This window comes from Eublepharis macularius, chromosome 9 (genome assembly GCF_028583425.1).
Source record: "Eublepharis macularius isolate TG4126 chromosome 9, MPM_Emac_v1.0, whole genome shotgun sequence".
NCBI classification, from domain to species: Eukaryota; Metazoa; Chordata; class Lepidosauria; order Squamata; family Eublepharidae; genus Eublepharis; species Eublepharis macularius.
The window spans coordinates 70286814-70309072 of record NC_072798.1 but is presented as its reverse complement, the minus strand read 5'-3'; the positions used below and the strand labels follow the sequence as shown (position 1 = coordinate 70309072).

At 39.1% G+C, this 22259-nt stretch overlaps 1 protein-coding gene across 1 annotated transcript in view; it reads right to left on the bottom strand.

The window, feature by feature from the left end:
- Positions 1-22259, bottom strand: part of NELL2 (neural EGFL like 2) — a 202482-nt gene that overhangs the window by 11701 nt on the left and 168522 nt on the right. Inside the window, exon 16 of the mRNA XM_054989185.1 lies at positions 1983-2123. Coding sequence (XP_054845160.1) covers positions 1983-2123 — 141 coding nt within the window. The remainder of the gene's footprint in view (positions 1-1982; positions 2124-22259) is intronic.

Genomic DNA, 22259 nt, shown 5'->3' with positions numbered 1-22259 from the left:
GCCTAGTGGCTGGCAACTTGCAACTGAGCCCAGCCCAGCAGTTGGTACCAGACAATTGGGCCCAACCCCTGCCCAGCGGCTGGAAATGCACAGGCTTTTTACAGGAGGAGGGAAGGAAGTAAAACCAAAGAAAGGGGGCGAGGTAAAGCTGGATTGGCTGGTGGGTGGGAAAGAGAGAGTAAAGCAGGAAAAGAGGAGAAGCTTGAAGGGCATTCAGGGAAGGGAAGTGGGAAACAGTAGGGGGAAAGGAAAATAAGATGCCCCCTCAAGTCCTTGTGGCTCACCTTGTATTTTCTAATTCTTTAATGCAATTTTCAAATCTCTTGCATTTCAATCCTAATAGTACAAGATTTATTTGGAAGCAAAGCAGCTAATATCATGCAACTTGGCTTGATTCCCCTCCCTCCCAACAATACAATCTTTGAGTTCAAAGACTTGAATCTGCATTTGTGCGATAACCATGCCCTTCCCTTCAGGAGGCAGGCAGTCTCCTCAGATGTAGATCCAGGCAGATTCTGTCTCATAATCTGAAAGGGAGGGTGACGTCTCAGAAATGGGGGGGAAAAATCAATGATGTCAGAAACCTGAGAGGATATTTGAAATTTAGGGTTACAGAAAATGAAAGATCCTACCCACCCACCCCATTTCATTTAAATGGACCACAGTAGTGCATGCTGCGTTGACTTCTTTAAAATACATTTTTAACTGAAAGCTTATAAATAAATACATACAGCTGGATGTTTCATTTTAAAATAGCTGCATGCCCACTAACCTGCTGTTCCATGTAATGCCATTTGTCAGACAGCACCCAAAAAACCTCTCACTGTTTCCAAGTTTGCTACTCAAATTAACATCTTCTAAATGCAGCAGTTCTTTTAAATACACACTATAAACGCTGCATAACAACTCCACCTAGTTGCCCCATCAACTTTGTATGTTAGGTAATGCATCTTTCAGTTCATGAATCTTTTCCTCTTCACTTTGTGGAACAGGCTTCCAAAGACCCTGTGCAAGCTATGTAACTTTCATTCATGCTCTTCCAGTGGCTTATAAGGGGGAAAGCCACTGGAAGAGCATGAATGAAAGTTACACAGCTTGCACAGGGTCTCTGGAAGCCTGTTCCACAAAGTGAAGGGGGAAAGATTCATGAACTGAAAGATGCATTACCTAACTGTTTGAAGGAGGTACTACTGGATTGGGTCTTGCTTATTCAGGAATGTTGTGACAAACACATGTGCGCGTGCGTGCGCACACACACACACACACTTAATAAATACTGTTTTTTCCTTTTTTTTCCAGGTATACAATCCTTTAGTCAGACAGAAGCAGGGACTTATTATCCCCCCACCCCCACCTACAAAGTAGATTTAATTATATCCTAATTCTGTTAGCATTCAATACCCACCAATTATAGTGAATATAAGCAGAGCCCAAATAAATTCATTTGGACACAATGAAGGCAATGTGACTGGCAAGAGTAACCTTAGTCTTTCTGCTGCCTGAAGCAAGGCCAGCGTAAACAATGTGTGCGGATGCCTAAAAGTGGCCCTCATAGACATCTTGCACTATACATGCGACCCAGAATGCCAGATGCAGGGCTCTCCCTATTGCATCCTTTGACAGAGTGGGAGACAAATCTAGACATGCGATCCATGCATGAAAATTCCATCCTGAATGTCGATCTCCTTGTATAAGTGGCTTTTCAGAAGGTATTCAGAATTTCAGTAGGTAAAGTGCTAAAATGGCCCTACTCTTTTGCTCATAGTTGCTGCTGTTACTTATCTGTAGATTGGGGTTTAGTTTAGCTCTTAGCTCTCATTTAGTTTGTTTTCAGTGTTCCAGAATACAAGCTGTCCTTGCTACAATGAATTTTGTAGCATATAACTGAACAGTGCCCCAACAAAATGCTGTCTTAGTGTAAATCAGCGACACTGAGTGTTACTCAAACACAAATACATGATTTATGATGCCCTTTTACTGACCTTCACATGATTCTCCACTGGGTGAAAACATTCCATTATCGTGGTAGCCATCCCTGCACTCACAGTGGTACCAGCCAGGCAAGTTAATACAGGTGGCACGACTGTCACATTGAACAAAGCCATCTGAACACTCATCAATGTCTGTTCAACAAACAGAAAAAGAAGTAACTAGACCATCAACTAACACTGTTATCTGATAATACTGTATAGAAAAATATACATTATCAGGATATATAACATTTTGAGGCAGGAACAGTCAAACATCATAACCTACAAAAAATTTCAAAGCCCATAGTTTGCCATAACACATTTAAAAGAAAAAAGCCTTCCCAAGAAGATACAGAATGAGAACTGGATAGATATAAACAACATAACAAACCAATAACTTGAAATGAGTATATGGCTTGCTTAAACAATTTTAATTTATTCAGTCGTGATAAGCAATAAGCTACATGTGTCAGCTGTCCAAAGCAAGCAGAAAAATGGCTCTAGCAATAGCTATATTTCTAGCCATTAACCCTCCCCTCCATTATATAAGCATGCCTGATATAAACCAGGATTATCTAGATCTGTAGAATGTCAAGACATTAAATCCCATCTCCCATTATCAGAGAGTTAATGCTCCTAGGAATTATGGCAAAATCAGCTGATGGTATAGAGAGAATACTCCAAAACACATTTTCAAATCTGAACTGCATTATTTTCTCTCATAGTAATTAGTATGTTTTTCAAGCTTTAACAAACCATTTGTCTGAACCTACACTTTTTATTTCTCAAGAGAGCACAAAAGTAACACTTCCATGAAACATAAGCCTTTACATTTGCCTCAAATGTCTGCTGGTGTTGTTTAATTCTCCAACAAGTGGAAGTTTAAAAAAAGAAAATCCATGTATAGAGCTTGTTAAAATAATGAACAAAAGACAGTGAACAGTATTCTACAAAATAGTTCCAGAAAGGGGAGGGAAGACAGTTGGTGTTGACAAAAGCAAGTCTCAACAGAGATGAAAAAAAAAAACCCTGATACAATTCTCTTACAGCATTTCATAGTAACTTGGGGAATCTGTTTAATTTGGAATTTCTCATGTTTGTTTGGTGATCCTTACAATTTTTTTCTTGTCTGACTTTCTACTTGAGCTTATTTGCAGAGCAGCACCTTACAGATTACCGACTAGAGACTTTCAGGGGTTATGTATGAGAATATCCAACTGTGTGTACAAAAAACACATGCTACACATGATCCTTCTAATATGATAGTTGCCATTTCAGCTGAATAAAGTATAGTGCATATTTTCCAGCTTGGGTACATAGCACACAAAGCCCTTCATATAGTGTGTAACAAAACTGGAAAATATGCACTCTGACAAAATGACGAGGAGTAGTACTTATTATATTATATATCTTCAAACAAGACATTTGCAAAGGTAAAAACATGAGTACATATGCACATTGATTACAATATTGCTTAAAATGGAATCTTCTTCACGTGATTTGTGATTACATCAGATTCCGGTTTATGTACTTTGGTAACTTACAAGAAAATGGAACAAACAAACAGAAACTGAAAACAAACTGAAAATTGGCAAACTAAAAATGCTAACTGGAAAATTAATTTTAGAAATTGCCTACATTAAAACCATAAGTTTGGCAGAACGGAGCAATGGTTAGAGCCAATCATATATACAGAACAGGCGATATCAGCCAATTACTAATTTTGTATACCTTATTTACAAATATTGCTATTTCCAGTGATGCTGTACAAAGATTACTGTCAGTTTTTTCCATACTACAAAGACTTCTAATGAAGCTTCACTATTGGGCTTTATTTTATTAGTTACAGTCTTTAGCGGCATGATTAAACTTTTCACAGAGCAATCCCAAGAAGAGTTATATTCTTCTAAACCCGTTGAAATCATTGGGCCTAAAAGGGTGTAACTCTGTTTAGGATTATACTTTACAACTTGCTCTGATATAATTTAAAGTATATGCCCAGAGTTCGTTTATGGGTCACCTGTCTATCCCTTTCTATTGCCATTTTCCAGCAGCAGGTGAAGGCTTGTTTCATTTGGAATTCTCTCCATGATCCTTCCTTTGTGGCCAATGTTTTTAAATGTTTTGTTCCTTTATGTCTCTGTATGTTTCAATTCTGGCTTAACTGTTTCAATGATATGTTGTTGTTACTGTTTCAGTTAATTTTAATTGTTTTAAAATGTGATTTTATTATATATATTTTAATGTTAGCCACCTTGGTGGCCCTTGTGAGTGCATAAAGGCAGGATATAAATTTTGTCAAACAAACAAATATCATTGGTATATTCATTACATCATCTAGCTTCCCCTGGTTACTCTTCAACAGAGTTTAGTAGCAAAGCCAAACCCAACTGCAATTATTTTCAACTTTTCACACAGTTACTCCCAAATGCTTTTGTTTCTAAAGATGCTGTGAAAAGAAGGTACTGACATTACACTTTAAAGATGACAGAAGAAAAGCTACAGTAGCTCTTCCAGTTCTGTAACCAATCCCCAGGTACCAATGAATCAAGCCATACTATAGAACTCAGACAGCTTCTTGCATCCCCCCCCCCCATCACTGACTTCTGCATACTCTTGGAAAGAAACTATGAGATAACAACAGAATAAAAAAGATTAGAGAAAAGTGTCCTTTTACAGTTGTTAAGTAATGTGTAGATATGAATTTGTTCTACCACACATGAGAAAAAATAAAGGCCCCTTCTCTCTAAAAGAAATTAGAAATTTAAAAAAATGAGATTTTTTTTCTGAGTCGCTTGGGAGAGTGCAGCAGGGACTCTGCCTTACCTGCTCTCATATTATATGTTAATAATTTAAGCTATTATATTCAGCACTTGCTACTTTGTTGGGAGTGACAAAAGAATTTCACCCCAAACCCACAGAAACAATGTAGTAGATTGTCTTGGTTGCAAAGTAAGTTGTTTGCATTTAGAATTATTCTTTAGAGCTTCTACTTAATAACATGCATTTGAAATACCACACGAGAGATTTTTCCACATCGAGGGAAGGGAAATACATTGGAAGCAACAGGGAAGAAAGTGCATGGGTTAGGTCAAAGTTAACATTAATGAATTAAAGAAATCTCCCCTTTTCAGAACAACCTATTTGTGAAGCTGCAAGCATTCTAATTATGAATATAACATTGCAGGCAGAGGCATTATGCATTTTGATGAGCTCAGTTACTGATTATTCAGGAAAAAAACAAGTTTTGAATGACATGTCAGTATTGGTAAAGTGACAGCCAAAATAACTATTCTGTATTTATTTGCCAACTAACTGACAAACCAATATCACAAGAAATATTACTTGGGATGAAATGCTTTTACATATGCCAATAAAGAATGAAATACATTTCTCTCATTTCCTTGTGTCAGAATGCAGAGTTGTTGAATGGAATTACGTATGAGTGTCTCTGTCATGAATATGCTGATGGAAGAATTCTGCTGGTCTTTAGGAAATGGCATATCCCCTTGACTGATCGGCTGCCTGCAACACATTCCACTGAAAATGCTGCCTGCAGACATAACTGAGTAGTCATCTATTATCATCTACACCAAGAAGTCTAAGACTGCCATTGTAGCCCATTCCAATTCTCCATACGAAAGCACAGAAGAAGAGAGGGGAGAGGACTGGGTTCAATCAGGGTTCTTCTTTTGTGCAGAAATTCCTCAGGACTGGCTAAAGAAAAGACAGAGCTAGTGCTGTTGCCAAGGAAGGTAAGCAAAAGATTCGTGCCAGGAGGGGTGTGGGTGTTAATCTTCCTGGACCTCGCAATGGTATTCCTCTGGATTAATTAACTGAGTTGGGGTGCAAGGTTTAGCATCATTCCAGTAAGCACCAGAAAATGGTTCTTTCTTGGTTCTTTCTACAGACTGTGCAGGAGAGACCCAGTGGAGAAGAGGATGAACCGGGGGGGGGGGCTGCAACCCCCCCTCAAGCTCTGCAACTCAAGCAGGACAAAAGGGTGTGATGGATAAGGAAGCTGCTAAGGGCAAATGCTTCTGCACCTCACAATGGGTGCCCATCCTTCAGCATCAATAACCACACGATGCCACCAATGAAAAGTCTGTTATTGTAGCACACTGAAACTATAGTCAAATAAACCAATACATTCACACTGCTGTTACTAGTTGGTTATTTTGTGTGCAGTCGTCTGCCTTCCCTTCTCCACTGAATCATCTTGCAGTAGCTCAATCAGATATGATTTGATGACGAGTGATTAGAAATTCACTGAAAAGTTTTGCATACCAGCGACCATGAATGATGTGAAGCAGGAACATCTCTAATGAAGCCCAGGATACTATTTCTCTAGTTAGTAACACTGAAGCTGGTAGAGAAAATGCTACAAAAATATTTGCCATTTTGAGCTAAAGAAAATCCCAATGAAAACTGTAACAATAAAACAAAGCATTGTGCAATGATGTGCCTTTTTCACAGGAATTCAGTGACATTTAAAAGCCAATAGGCAAAACTGACACATCTAGATGCTGCTAGGAGCCAATTTCTAGCAACAGGCATGAACAATCTGTCGCTTGCTGTATGAGGGTAACAAGCTCATCACTTCTCTGTTCTGAATAACATTTACTGGTTAGTTTTAGAGATGCTTTCTATTTGTGCGCGTGCACGCACACACCTATTTTAATAACAAGAACATTTGATTCATATACTACCCTTCAGGACAACTTAACATCCACTCAGAGTGGTTTAGAAAGTATGTCATTATTATCCCCACAACAACAAACACCCTGTGAGGTGGGTGGGGCTGAGAGAGCTTGGAGAGAGCAGTGACTGAAACAAGGTCACCCAGCTGGCTTCAAGTGGAGGAGCGAGGAATCAAGCCCAGTTCTCCAGATTAGAGTCCTGCCACTCTTAACCACTACACCAAACTTACCACATCAGTCCAAGTCAGGTAGCTGTTTTATAAATGTAGCTGTACACAATTTTTAAATCATTGGGGAAAGGGGTGGTGGTGACTTTTTACATGCTAAATTTTTCATGGTTCAGTAAACTCCTACCGTCTCTACTCTCACCCCACCTCAAAAATTCAATAGTCTTTAGTGGCAGTGCTCTTTCTTTCTTTCTTTCTTTCTTTCTTTCTTTCTTTCTTTCTTTCTTTCTTTCTTTCTTTCTTTCTTTCTTTCTTTCTTTCTTTCTTTCTTTCTTTTGAAGGTGCCAGTATTCATATATGAGGTTGCTCTGATTTTTACCAATTATCTTCAGATAGCCTTGAAAAAAGGTGCCAGTATGAGTACCATCATTAAAAGAGCTCTGCTTAGTGGTCATTCTCACCATACTCCCTTTCCCACAAGGACATAGCTGGTGACAAAGACCCTAAGCTGATGTATTGTCGAAGGCTTTCATGGCCGGAGAACGATGGTTGTTGTAAGTTTTCCGGGCTGTATTGCCGTGGTCTTGGCATTGTAGTTCCTGACGTTTCGCCAGCAGCTGTGGCTGGCATCTTCAGAGGTGTAGCACCAAAAGACAGAGATCTCTCAGTGTCACAGTTTCCACACTGTGACACTGAGAGATCTCTGTCTTTTGGTGCTACACCTCTGAAGATGCCAGCCACAGCTGCTGGCGAAACGTCAGGAACTACAATGCCAAGACCACGGCAATACAGCCCGGAAAACTCACAACAACCAACCCTAAGCTGATCTTGGACCAGTTCCAGAGCTAAGTGGAAGAAAGAACAAAGCAGTTGCTTGGCAACTTCCGAGATGCTATACTGGATTCCCCGTCAGTCACTATTTCTGGCAGTTCTGTGGCTTGGCATAAAGTGACATTCCTCTGTCATCTCATTTAATAGTGTAGGATGACACATCGTTAATGTGTTTGCCTAATTTTTTTTATTAATCCTAGTTACTTTATTAGTAATAATCCCATTCCTATTTTTACATTTCAAGAATTCCACAAGACAGTAGTTAAAATAATTATTTTTCTTTGTTTTATACATTCTGTCTATTTTTTCCATTAGGTTGAAATATAAGTAAGACTTACATAGTTCTTTTCCATAGCATGATTTTACATATCACTGCCAGAGGCCTATTCTGTGTTGCTTCTATTAGCTGTTAGATTTCATTGTTTATTGAGGTAGAGGAGCAGACCCTTGGCAGTGGAGGACTTGATCTTTATGAATACTGAGAATGGGCTCTGTGATAGGTTCTTCCACCACATAGTAACTTGCTTTCATAGTGTGAAGATTGCAGCCATTACATATTGTGTAGATGGTGTGGCAGAAAAGTTAGCAGTCATGGTACACCTTAGCACCTATGAATTTGGAAAATGCAGTCATACACTCCATGAAGGTCCAAGGAAACATTCTTAGAATTATGGTTGTTGTGGATTTTCTGGGCTGTATAGCCGTGGTCTTGGCATTGTAGTTCCTGACGTTTCGCCAGCAGCTGTGGCTGGCATCTTCAGAGGCGTAGCACCAAAAGACAAAGATCTCTCAGTGTCACAGTGTGGAAAAGAAGTTGGCAGGTAATTTATATCTACTCAGGAAGGTATGGTTGGGCTGAGTCATCCTGTAAGAGTTTCCCAGGGTGTAGAATGCTAATGGAGGGAGGCTTCACTGTGGCCAAGTATACCACAAAGCCTGCAGCTGTGGACAAGTTTACATCGGGACCACACAGCGTAGCATCCAGACAAGAATAAAAGAACATGAAAGACACTGCAGACTTGGCCATCCGGAAAAATCAGCAGTGGCTGAACATAGCCCAACTCAAACAGGACACAGTATCCTATTCCAGGACACTAAAATACTGGACAACACTTCCAACTACTTCGTCAGATTGCACAGGGAAGCCATTGAAATTCATAAGCATAAGCACAATTTCAACAGGAAAGAAGAGACCTTAAGAATGAATAGAGCATGGTTTCCAGTCCTGAAAAACACCAGGCTAACAAAATACTCTATACCCGACAATAGCCCTGAAGAGAAGATTATCATATCAAGCACCAATCCATATGCAAAAGAACCTCCTCAGGATACAGTGAAGCCTCCCTCCATTAGCATTCCACACCCTGGGAAACTCTTACAAGATGACTCAGCCCAACCCTACCTTCCTGAGTAGATATAAATTACCTGCCAACTTCTTTTCCACACTGTGACACAGAGAGATCTTTGTCTTTTGGTGCTATACCTCTGAAGATGCCAGCCACAGCTGCTGGCGAAACGTCAGGAAATACAACGCCAAGACCACGGCTATACAGCCTGGAAAATCCACAACAACCATCGTTCTCCGGCCGTGAAAGCCTTCAACAATACATTCTCAGAATTGCTACCTGTTCCACATGCGGGCCCAGGAGACAGGGAGAGATTAGGGGTTTCAATGTGTAGATAAGGAAGTACCACCAGGAAGAAAGGCTTAGGTTTGTTAAGCCCTGAGGAACTTTCTGGGTCAAGCCATATCTTTATAAGAGAAAAGGCTTCACTTGAACCAGGTTGTCAGTGACTTAACATCAAAAAGGCTGCAGAGTGCCTTTTAAACTTATTTTTGGGAAATATATCTGGTTTGGGATATATTCACTGTAATATTTGTGGGAGCAGGCTGGAAGCTGAGAATAAGAGTAGGGCAGTAAATAAGAGCTGTGTGAGGAGACCGAAGGCCTGAAGTAAACAAGGATTTGTAGAGGGGGAAACAGGTGTCTATATGCCAATGCTAGAATCTTCTGAGCCAAAATGGAGAAGGGGTCCTGGAGTGCTTGGTGCTAAATGACAGCATAGCTCTAATGGGCATTTTAAAAACCTACTAGGATTAGGAAAATCATTGGGATGCTGTTGTCCCTAGATATAAGATCTCTAGACAGAGTAGGGAAGGATAGCTTGGGAATTGTGCTGCTCTGCATATAAAAGAGGGCATAGAAAACGTAAGAGGAACAACCCTTCCCCCTCCCGAATCATTAGGGGTACAGTTATCAGGCCCTAAAAGTAACTTAAAAGTGAGGAACTGACACATCTGACCAAACTGTGAGTATGATAATGAGATGGAGAAGGAAAGAAGGGAAGTGATTAAAGTGGAAAATGTTGTAATAATGGGTGATTTCCTCTATTCTGACATTGATTGGGCATGTGTGTGCTCAAGTTATATCATAGAGATGTGGTTTCTGGATAACATAGATGATTGTACATTGGAACAGTTGGTCATGAAGCCAACTAGAGGAGTAGCGGCCCTGGATTTGGTTCTGAGCAAACCTTAAGACCTGGTACAAGATGCAGATGCTGTTATACTGACTGGAAACAGTGACCACAATGCTACTAAGCTCAGCATTTACAACAATGGAAAGTTGCTCCCAAATTCCAATACAATCACATCTGATTTCAAAAGAAGGAATTTTACAGAGATAAAGACATTAGTCAGAAGCAAGATGAAAGGGAGAATCAAGAGGGACAAATGACTGGTGTTGTCTAAAGTTTCATAAATGATCTGAATACTTTGAATAGTGTGAATAGTGTAGCAGCCGACGTTGCAGATATGAAATTATTCATGATGTCAAAAACAAGATGCATCTGATGAAGAGAACCGTGATTCTCAAAAGCTTCTGGTACAGTAAAGTTGGTTAGTCTTAAAGGTGCTACTGGACTCTTTTCTATTTTGCTACTACAGACTAACACGGCTAAGTCCTCTGGATCGAAAACAAGATGGATTATGAGGATCTCCAGGAAGTTCCCTCCCAATTTGGTGAGTGAGCAAAAGAAGCTTAGTGGAGATAAATCCAAGGACTCTGGAGCAAAACATTCTAACTTTAAATATATGCTAAGTAGTCTGAATTGGCAGAAACTGAGAGGGAAAGAACTTAAAGTTGTAGTGGACTCCTTGATGAAAATATAAACTCAGTGTGCAAACACCATGCTGGGAGTTTGAAAAAGGGATTGGAAAAAATGGCCAATACTGTAAAGTAAGGTTATAAAATTAAGCATGGGTTGAAAAAGAGGACAGAGAAAACTTTCTCTCTCTCTCTCCTAGAACTTGTGAGTACCCAATTAAATTGATGGCCAAAACAGATAGAAGGAAGTAATTCTGTATTCCATGAGTAATTAAATTATGGAGTCACTTCCCCTAGCATAAATGGCTTTAAAAGATTACTAGACAGATTTATGGGTAAGTAATTTTAATATGCTTTTATGAATTTGTAAATTTTTGTTATATTGCTGATTATGTGTTTTAATTGATGTAATCCATCCTGAGCCCGTTCGCAGGGAGGGCGGACTATAAATATAAATAAATAAGTCCATCAGGAGAGAGCCTGCATATCCAGAGGCAGTAAACTTCTGAATATCAGTGTTTGGAGGCAACCTCAGAGAAAGGCCTTAGCCTCTGTAGCTGGTTTGCTGGCCTCCAGAATAGCTGAGGCCACTGCATGAAACACAATATTGGAATACAGGACCACAAGCCAGTAGTCTATTATATAACAGGAATTTCAGAAGAAGCAAAACACAATAAAATTATGCACAATTATTAGAAAATGATGCAAAATTGTAACAGGCCATCTGCTTCTATTGGTAAGAAAACTGAAAAATTTAGTACGCATGGAAAATGTTAAAAAGTATTAGCTATGGACCATGTGTCTTTTATTTATTACAAAAATTAGCATCAGGATTAACCTTTTAACGCAGTAGTTCATCATAACTCTATTAACTGCAAGCGGCAGTAAATCGTTGAATCTAATATTGTAGATAAGGGCAAGATTTGGGTCCAGTAGCACCTTAAAGGCCAACTAGATTTCTAGTGTAGGAGATTACCAGTGCAATCTTAAGTAGAGGTACTCCAGTCTAGGTCCACTTAAATAAAAGGGCTTAGACTGCAGTAACTCTTCTTAGGATTGTACTGTTTGAAAGTCAGTGCTCCTTTCTGAAACTGTAGATAAGAAAGGAAAAGATTTGATGTTCTTTAAAGGTGACAAGAAGAAATGCTCTCTTTATCCCAGGGATACTGTCCTTATACAGAAAACAAGGCAGCGAATACCTACTTTTGGCAGACAAAATCCTAATGTAGCTGTCTTCATCCATTTGTTTTTGTTTCAATTTAATGGTTTTGTGATATCTTGCTGCTGTTTAATGTTAATGTTTTTTCATGCTATTTATCATTATTTGCTTTTTTGCTTATTTAAATGTCACTTGGGGCAAAAAGGTGGCATGTAATTTTATTTTAAATAAATGAATATTCATAATAAAGTTATCTTGAAAATGAAGTAACAGTACAGAAGTCTACAAATTACCTTACCAGAATTAAATACTGACAATAGTGTGTCATAGCTACAATAACAACATTTATATTATAATAATTAAAGTCCTATTCTAGCAAAGCTTAATTAAGGAAGGAATGAGAAGATAGAAAAAAGAAAAGAAAAGAAAAAAGTATTGTTCTGTAACAGAACAAGTATTAAATATATCCAATAGGTTCAGAAGCGTCAATTACTTGAGATAACCAACCCCACGATCTGGATGGCTCCTGAGCTTCACTTTTTTAATCACAACTTTTTGGCAGGATTGAAAAGGAAGTAGATGTCTTGCTTATAGGCATCTACAGGCATCTACCTCCTTGCCATCATGGAAGCCAAATGTAGTCTTTAGCAATGAAAAAGTTAAAGTTGCCTGTCCTACAGTTTTATTGTAATTGAAAAGAAAAGTTAGTTGTAACTAAGCTAAATCTCTTTGGTTGCACTGGGACTTAAGAATGACTCACTTTAGAGGGGCCAGTCTAATTCCTTGAGCAAAATATCAAGAAATACCATAGAAAGATTGTACATATTCACTTTAAAGGGATGCGTGCACATGGCTTTCTCTGTGTTGAAGTTTAAGGGAGCTCTGCTTGCAGAGGTATTCAATATGTGCATCAGAATTCATACCCTACTCTAGACTGGATGTTATTCTGTGCACATATCCAAGTAGCAATTTGGGAAGACACAAGACACCCATGTTGAACAGAACTGTCAAAATTAATTTCTGTTTCCCATAGAGTTTCCCGTAGAGCAGTGTTTCCCAAAGTTGTCTGGACCGCGACCCATCTAAAAAAAATTTCAAAGTTCGGGACCCACCTAATACAATAACGATATATAACGCACCCGTGCCTAACATAAAGGGGAAAAAGCAGCGTTATATTGCTGCTGCAGCATTTTCTCGTTAATACATATCTTAACTATGTGAAGGACTGTTCAATTAAGAAAAAAAGAAAAACATCCAGGTATAATTGAAATTTTTACTTACTAAATATAAGATGTGATATTTCAATGAGAAGGATGTATTTGTTTCCCATTTCTTGCCATTACAGCTTTAGCGTCGACTTCGATTTTAGTCACTTTTAATCGCAATGAATTCGTTACGTCCAATTTATTTCGGTATTTAGCTTTAATATGAACCATGGATGAAAATCCCACTTCACATAAGTATGAGGTAGTGAAGGGGAGGAGGACTTTCATGGCTTCATCAAACAGGCAGGGATAGGTGTCAGCAACTGACAGCCAGAATTTCGTTAATTGCTTGCGATTAAAAGTGTTTTTCAGTGATGTATCTTCCGATAAATCAATAAGTTCTTCACTTGCTTTTGTTGACATGACAGTTGGTATGTTGTCTTGAAACGGGTTACAAATCCAGCTCATCATGTCGAACTTTTTCATCTCTTCCCCGAAGTAGGCGTCAAAGTTATTTTTCAACTCTGTTAAATGAGTGGAAATTGCAGACACTACATTGATATCTGGCTGCACTTCGTTTTCTATAATGAAAGTTTCAAATGTTTCAAAACAATCATACTTGCCTTCCTCGATACAGGTACAAATTGAGTTCGTTTAACTTTGAGAAAATATGTATGTGAGCTTGAGGATGAATTCTTCATCCAGTAGAGATTCAAGATACTCATTTTTTCCTTCCAGGTAAACTGTAACTTCATTGCATAATTCCGCTAATCTTGTAAGTACTTTCCCTCTGGATAACCAACGTACCTCTGTATGCAGAAGAAGAGATTTATGGAGACTACCCATCTCTTCGCACAGCTTTTGAAATAAACGTGTTTGTAAGGGTCTTGTTTTACTATATTTTACAATTTTCACAGCAGTATTTAATACTGTTTTTAAATCATCAGGCAATGGTTTTGAAACCAGTGCTTCTCTATGAAGGCTACCGTGTGTCCACGAAGCACTGGGACTTCGTTCAAGAACCCTCGTGACCACACTGCTATTTTTGCCGCACATAGCTCGAGCTCCGTCAGTGCATATGCCGACACAGTTCTTCCATTCCAAACCCTTTTCTTTTGTATAAGAATCAATTTCTTTGAAAATTTACTCGGCCGTTTCATGAATAATTGGTTTGCAGAACAAGATATCTTCATGCGTGTTGTTTTGCCATATATAACGCCGAAAACAAGTAACTGAGATAGGCTTTGCACATCGGTAGACTCATCCAGTTGTAGTGTAAAATATTTACTACCAACTACTCTATGGATTAACTCATCCTCTGCCCATTCGGACATCTCGTCAATTCTTTGTGCAACAGTATTATTGGAAAGTGGTATACGTTCGATTTCCTTTACTTCTTTTTCTCCAAACATTACTCCAACAGCATCTTTAATCAATGGCAACACTAAATTCTCGCCAATGGTATGAGGTTTACCTGCTCTGGCAATTCTTAAGCTAATAGGATATGAGGCATAAGTAGCATTTTCATTAATATTTATGAAATGTGAAACAATATTCTTTGCAGATTTCATATCCAATAATTTTCTTTGAAAAAAATCCACTGGCTTATTTTTTACATGGGAATGTTTCGTTTCTATATGACGCGTCAACTTACTTGGACGCATACTTTCGTTCGCCAATATTTCGCAGCAAATAACGCATTGAGGGCGTGGATCCACCGTATCTTGATTCCATGTGAATCCTAGTTTCAGGTATTCGACATCATATTTTCTCACAACTTTTCGACATTTTGTTTCATGTGAACTTGTAGAGGGAGCTAGTAAGTCAAGCTCAGTGTCACTTTTGTCATCCGAAATAACGTCTTCTATTTTTTTATTGCTCTGTATGCAATCTGCTGCTGGCGGCGTACTTTTTGCTATCCGTTTCAACCACTAGTCCATTATTTAGTTTTAAGAAGATAATAAACACACAATATGCGACGACAAATACTACAGTGACGACTGACGCTCGGGCTCATGAGTCGCCTTCGGCCGCCCCGCCCCCACCCCGCGCCCATGACGAACGATCACACTCTGTGCCACGCTGCAAGAAATTAAATTATTAGTAACCATTCGGCTGCTGGCCGAATGACACGGCCCGGCCAATGTGTTGTGACTGTCGCCCTATCAGTTTCAGGGCCCACCCAATATCCGCTCGCAACCCACCAGTGGGTCCCGACCCATACTTTGGGAAACAGCGCCGTAGAGGTACTGGTGCAAGGAAGGGACCAGGAAAAATACTTTCTAGAAATACGAGAGGGGGCCTGTGAGAATCATGGGTCAGGGCAGAATTACAGAAGGGCCACATCAGCCTTCCCTCCTCTGCCCATCATTGCCGTCCTGCTTTGCCTACCTTCCTGCAGGCTCAGCATGGAGGCTTCCCTCTCCTTTAAAGCGGGCCTCCTTGCCCAGCCTCACAGTGCTTCACAGCTGGGGCATGGGCCAGCTTCTTCCTCTCCTGGTCTCTCAGATGCCATGCCTGGGCCTGGACCAGCTCGCTGCCTCCTTGCCTGGGTTGAAATGGCTTTCTGCTGTTGCTGCTAGACCTTAGATGGATCGCTAACTCGTATGCCAATCCTGGGATGGCTCATTCCCACCATGGTAGGGCCTGGGGTGGTTTGATGCTGCTGCACCCCTGCCTCAGGAGGATTGCTGCTGCTTTTCCGTAGCAAGCCATGGGGCTGATCACCACCTGTTTGGTCACTTTGTGGAGGGCTGTGCAAGTGCAGACTTCGGGAAAGACTTCAGGGGATTTAAACCTCACCAGTTATTTTTTTTCAGGTTTCAGATTTTTCTGCAACTCTTGGGGTTGCTGAAACATCTGTTTTGTTCCCAAGCAGCTCCGACCTGTGGGTTTAAGTTTCCACAGATTGGAGCCATTTGGTTATTAGTATATAAGATATGACCCTAAGATAGGCTTGACTCTTCCTCCAAATCTGATTCATTTGTTAAGCACTTCCTGACAGGTCATATGTTACATTTAATCAGATCAAGAGGATTATGACAAGTGAAGATTAAAGCTTCAGGAAAAGCTATAATTCCTGTGGAACTTTATAGAATGAAATTAGGATCCTGGATACCCAATTCTGTAAAATTGTTTTCTTAAATAAATTTTACTAGAAAGGTGGAGACTATAGTTACCACAATACACAAAAAGAGGGACTCGGCTAATTATAGACAAATCAGTGTTGTGGATATTGCCTCTAAATTGTATTTATCCTTCATAAATTAGGATGGAGAGAAACATATTTTAATATATCTGAAGTACAAGCAGACATTTGAAGGCAACATTTAACTGACTAGACACACATTTTTGGCAGAAACTGGAAATAGGAAGTATTTATAAATGCCTATTTTTTCTTATTAATATATTGTGCCCTGGTACATTGGTACATGTCAAAGTTCATTTAAATAAGTTATTCAAAAATGGAAATTTACTGGCATCAGGAAAGAATGTATGATGCCATACAACACAAATAATCACAACACTTCTCCTGTTTACTGTTCTTGACCAAAAGTTGTCAGTATTGGTGCTGATAGCCTAAAAGTAAAAGCAAGAACCCAGATGGGCTTGAGATAACTCTTTGATTTGTATTTTCAGTAGATTATATAAATTAAGACACGAAAAGATGTGTTGCGAAACATTCTAAAAATGTTTTCTGGAAGGTGAATTCATTCAGTGTTAAGCTACATTATTTCCAGTGAAACTTGCAGTCTCTAATGCAGGTAACAACAACAACAACAACATTCGATTTATATACTGCTCTTCAGGACAACTAATGCCTACTCAGAGTGGTTTACAAAATGTGTTATTATTATCCTCACAACAATCTCCCTGTGAGGCGAGTGGGGCTGAGAGAGCTCTGAGAAGCTGTGACTGACCAAAGGTCACCCAGTTGGCTTCAAGCAGAGGAGTGGTGAATCAAACCGAGCTCTCCAGATGAGAGTCCTGCCGCTTGTTGTAACCACTATACCAAACTGGCTCTCAGGTAATTTGGTAAAGCATACTTTTTCTATTTATAAAGCTAAAAAATGGCCCAGATGCCTTAAGGGGGGGAAAAAGTGAGGGTTTTTTTTTTTAAAGATGAGGGTTAGAATTAGCCCAAAATTATTTTTGTGAGTTTTGTTGGGATGTGTTGGCTTCCCTGGTTAGGCTCGAAACTAAAACGTCCATTGTTGAAAGTCAATTCAACCTTTTTTTTTTTTTTAAAGTGTGATTTCATTAGGTACAGCCTGTTTGCCTGGAAGACATCGAAGACATCAGTTTCTGTTTGGGGACTGCCTTGAACGGAGAATCTTATTCATTACATTTTACAGTGACCTTTGGATACTGATCCCCAGGCAGTTTCTTGTACCTTGTTAAGTTTTTTCCTTTTCAGAATGCATTGAATATGAGGTTTTGGTTTTATATGGGTAAGTATGTGATGTGGCATACAGGTCTTTTCTGTATTGCTGCTAAGAAAATTAGGAAGTGGTATTTATAGAAAATGTGTAGGAGATGATATTCATTTATTTAAATTATAGATAGATTTTAAGACCAAGTTGTTCTGGCTAGTACTATCATTAAAATATACTTGTTATCATTTTATTTATGTATTTTGAACAGTTTTTATCGTATAGCTTGCAATGGCTTTTATCTAAAAGCAATAAATTTGACTGAGAAACATTTCAGTCTGTAGGATGGCAGGAATTATTTCAAAGATGCTAATTTCACATTTAACTGCTGAAAACATCTTCACTGTAGACGCATTTCTGTTGCATCTAAAAAAACGAAAGACCCTATGAAAATCTATCATTATATTCTCACCTATATTAACAAAGCTTGGGAGTGAGTCTTTTTTATTTTAAAGCTGCAAATTCTACCTGAGTTTTATATTCAAACAAACAAAAATGCTAACACCAGTGTTATGGGTTTTCAGTGAGCAGAGGGGTTTTATCTTATTTGTACACACCACACTCTTCAATCACATATTTTATTTGATATTGTACATGGATCTCAGGCCCCATTTGGGAGACATAACAGCCTGGAAGCATTTTGATATATAGCAGCTATTTCTGTGTTTAAACAAGCTATCAGTCTTTCAGCATCTTGCCACATGACTACTACATATTGCATAAACATCTTGCAGAAGAACAAAAACAGTTACATGAGAGTTATTTTAAGGGGGGAAAGTAAGGTTCAGTACTATAATCTATCATAGTCAGGACAGGCAGTCTTTTGTGCTAAAAATCTGAAATTTTGTATGAGAGCAAATGAAATTCTAAAAGTGCAATGCTATACACCATTATTCCAGTCTAAGCCCATTGATTTCAGTTGGCTTAAACTGGAGTATCTCTGTTTAGGACTACATTGTAACAGTGCAATCCTAAGAACACGTTCCTGGCAATTAGCCTATTAACAGACCTGAGAAGAAATTTGAACAGACTCACCTAGAATTGCTAAATTGCTTACATGCTGCAAACACTACAATTTGTATTCCCTCCTCCTCCAGCAGCATTTTAAAAGACTGGATTCATTTCTTAAGTGCTAAGGATGTCCAAGGCTAGCCAGATCTTGTCAGATCTAAGAAGCTAAGCAGGATTGGCCCTGGCTATTACTTGGATGGGAGACTACCAAAGTACAGTGTTGCACTCACAATATAGAGGCGGGCAATGGCAAACCATATCTAGGGGTGTGCATTAAAATGGTATTATTTGGATTTGGGTATCTTCAATATTCTGACCCAAAATTACTGGTACGGTACTCAGATTTGGGTATTATTCTGAATTCCAAATATGTTCAGCTCCACTATTTCGTATGGAGAAATCTTTCCAGGGGCCCCCAGGGGTCCATGTTTCAAGATACCTACATTTATATAGCAGTTTTAGTGCTGGATCAGGTCTAGAGAAGATAAAAGGGCTGAGAAATACATGTAGTAGTTAATTATGTGAAATTGTCCATTCAGAGTGTGTACAAGGTCTTACATCTTTTCTCTTTTGTTGTTTCTGAGTAGATGTTTAAAGATGTGTTCTTTTTTTGCAATAAAATAAGATGTTCACTCAAAAAAGATCTCAAAAACAAATATCGCTGAATCTGAAAAATAAATATGTAATATCTGAAAATCTAATGAAAATATTTATTTTTTAATAAAAAAATACCTGGCTTCACTGTATATGTAATTTGTAGAGTATGGAAGGAATGGGAAAGGGGGCTTCTCTACTGCATTTCTATTGCTTTGAGCCATGAATTTGGCTGCTAAACTTACTGGTAATGAGCACTGTGAATAAAAGGAACACTACAAAGAATAAATGTTAGCAGAACCAGTTCTAGTGTAGAAAGATTTGTCTTGTTCTCTTCTAAAGAATGTTAGATAATCTGCCCTGTATTGCAGAGGACCAGAAATAACAATTCTGCATTAATACTTCATAAAATGATAGGAAATTGGTTACAGTAATTGCTTCAACAAGTTCAGTTAATACAGTCTGCATGTTCTATGTTGCAGGGTTTTTTTTGACTGTCATGTTGTGTGAGAGAGCAAACTTACTCTTAAAGTCAATCTTTTTTCATACCTTAGCAAGAACATGATTGTGGGCTTTTTCTTTTAAGTACCATGTCCATGGAAAACTAATTTAGTTCCATTAATGAAAAGGAAGCAAAATGTGATTGAGAATCTAGTACGGAATTATAGTTCATTAAGTCTTCAAGTATGTAATTTTCCAGGCTCCTGATCCCCCACTGATTTTTGCACACCCCTATAGGTCCTGCTAAATGCCACCAAAGGAAATTCAATCGTGTTGTTATTTCATGTGTGGCAGTGACGGCGCTCCAAAATTAGATAGAAACATTATGAAAGAGATTTTTCCAGAGAATGCTTCACCATGGGGCCCGGTTAACATTTCTTTGTTGTCAAAAATTGATCAATCACAGACAGCCACAGCTATGACAGTTTCTCATTACGTAGCCAATACCATCAAAAGATATGACACTTGCAACAACTGAAGATGATAATTCAGAGCACCTAATTAGGCATGATGAATTGGGTGCATGCTTGAACAGCTTAAAAAAGGATAATATATTTTTTTGGCCAAGATGTGTGCCACTGGCTACGTCATTGCCCATTAAAGAGACAGACTAATTGAGAATACTGCTACTATATTTAGATGCTGACTCAGACATAAGTACATTTACATTTTGTGTTATTTAAGGCTGACAAAAATATTCCTAAGGTTCTCTCTTAATGCATCTTTTAAAATTAAACTGCTTTCTCCATGAGAAAAACAATGATCGTGATGGGACCAGCTCAAGGGGGGAGCAGTGAAGGGCAAGGTGACAGAAAACACAGAGACGCAAGAAGGCCAGAACTTTATTGATTACAGCTTATGGAGTCTTAGAGCTATATAGGGCTGGGATCCAAGCACTGGTTGACCTATCTGCCAGCCGATGACCCCCCTCCCCCTCTAAGCCTGTCCGCTGAGGGGAAGAACCCACAGAATGACAGTAGGTGAGATTCCACATGGGTGTAAATCTCTGAGTGGATCCCCTGCCACCTGGGAGTGAGCATGCTCTGACAGACCCCAAGATCCCTTAACTGGATCCCCAGAAATGAGGAAACAGTACACACAGGCCTCATTTCTCCCCACAGGAATCCATACTCAATGCCAAACCACCATCACGTAAAGTTTTGACAAGATTAGAGCAAACAACCAAGAGTTCAGAACTGCACAAGAGACCTATACAATACCCCACATAAGGAACATTTCCAACAGAGTGCCAGACCAAAACCTAAGCCAATGGAGGGGTGGAAGGAATGTGAGTCACAAGTGAATGCAGAAGGTGGTCTAGACGGCTCCTAGATTTATGCTTGCACATCAGACCTGACTAGAGACTGAGCTCCTTAGGTCTGCCTGCAGGGCCTACCCCTGAATGGATGTTCAGGTAGTTTGAATTTTACTGGCTCCAGCACTGCTTCAAGGAGCCACTGGAAGTCACCCAGGCCAGAAGAAATGGCTGCTGCTTTGCGGAGCTGTGAGGACGCCACCCAGGCCAGTGGAGATGGCAGTGGCCCTGCACTGCACCCCACATCCTGCAAATGGGGACCCCAGGTAAGTCTGGGACTAAGACTTTTCTCAAAATATACTGGAACAGGAAGAGGGTTTTATATGTTTCTCTAGGTTCTTCCATGGTTTCAAATTTTTATGTATAATTTTATATATATTATTTATCATTTTTAGAGTGCAAATATACACTCACATATATGCCCTATAAAAATGGAGGTGGGAACTCAGAATCTGGAGGAAAGTTATAAGAATGCTACTAACACTGTACATTTTATTTCCTACAATGTCAGAGAAGACAATAATTCATAGGTGAAAGAGATTTGAATGAGTTACAGAGGTCATTCTTTACATGAAATGTATTACGAAATGTATTGCTGAGTTTTATTCATGTTCTTTTTCATGCCATGCTATATTTCTATATATCATACTATATATCCCTCCACTGAATATATACTTTAACATGGTGAGGGAATCGCAGTATGTCATTGAAGCTGATAGAATACCATCAGGAGTGCAGACTCAGTCAAGATCCTAAATTCCTAGCAGAGTCACTCAAGGTAGAATGGTCAAATCTGAGACACCAGACTAAGATGCATCCACACCTTTCAAGAATCAACATTCACATGAACAGAACTGGGAGTTCCAGGGGTGATGAAGGTGGAGAAATCCTTGAGGAGAAGCTACTGGAAAGCAGCAGTAGTGTAAGGTAGATGATATTTCACAGACAGAAGTAATGATTAGTACTGCACAGAAGAAAGCAATGTAAAACCACTTCTGATCATTTCTTCCCTCAAAAACCCTATGATGAGACAATCCAAAACAAAAGAAGATATAGTGCTGCAAGATATAGTGCCCCCACGTAAGATGGCACTCAATTGACTACTGGGGAAGAGCAGAGGACAAGTATGAATAGCACTGTTCTTAATGATGCAACTGGATTAAATCTGAAAGGATATGTGTGGTTGCTGATGTGAATAGATGCAAAAGGAAAGTCCAAAGCTGTGTGACACATATAATAGAAACATGAAATGTAAGAACTATGAAT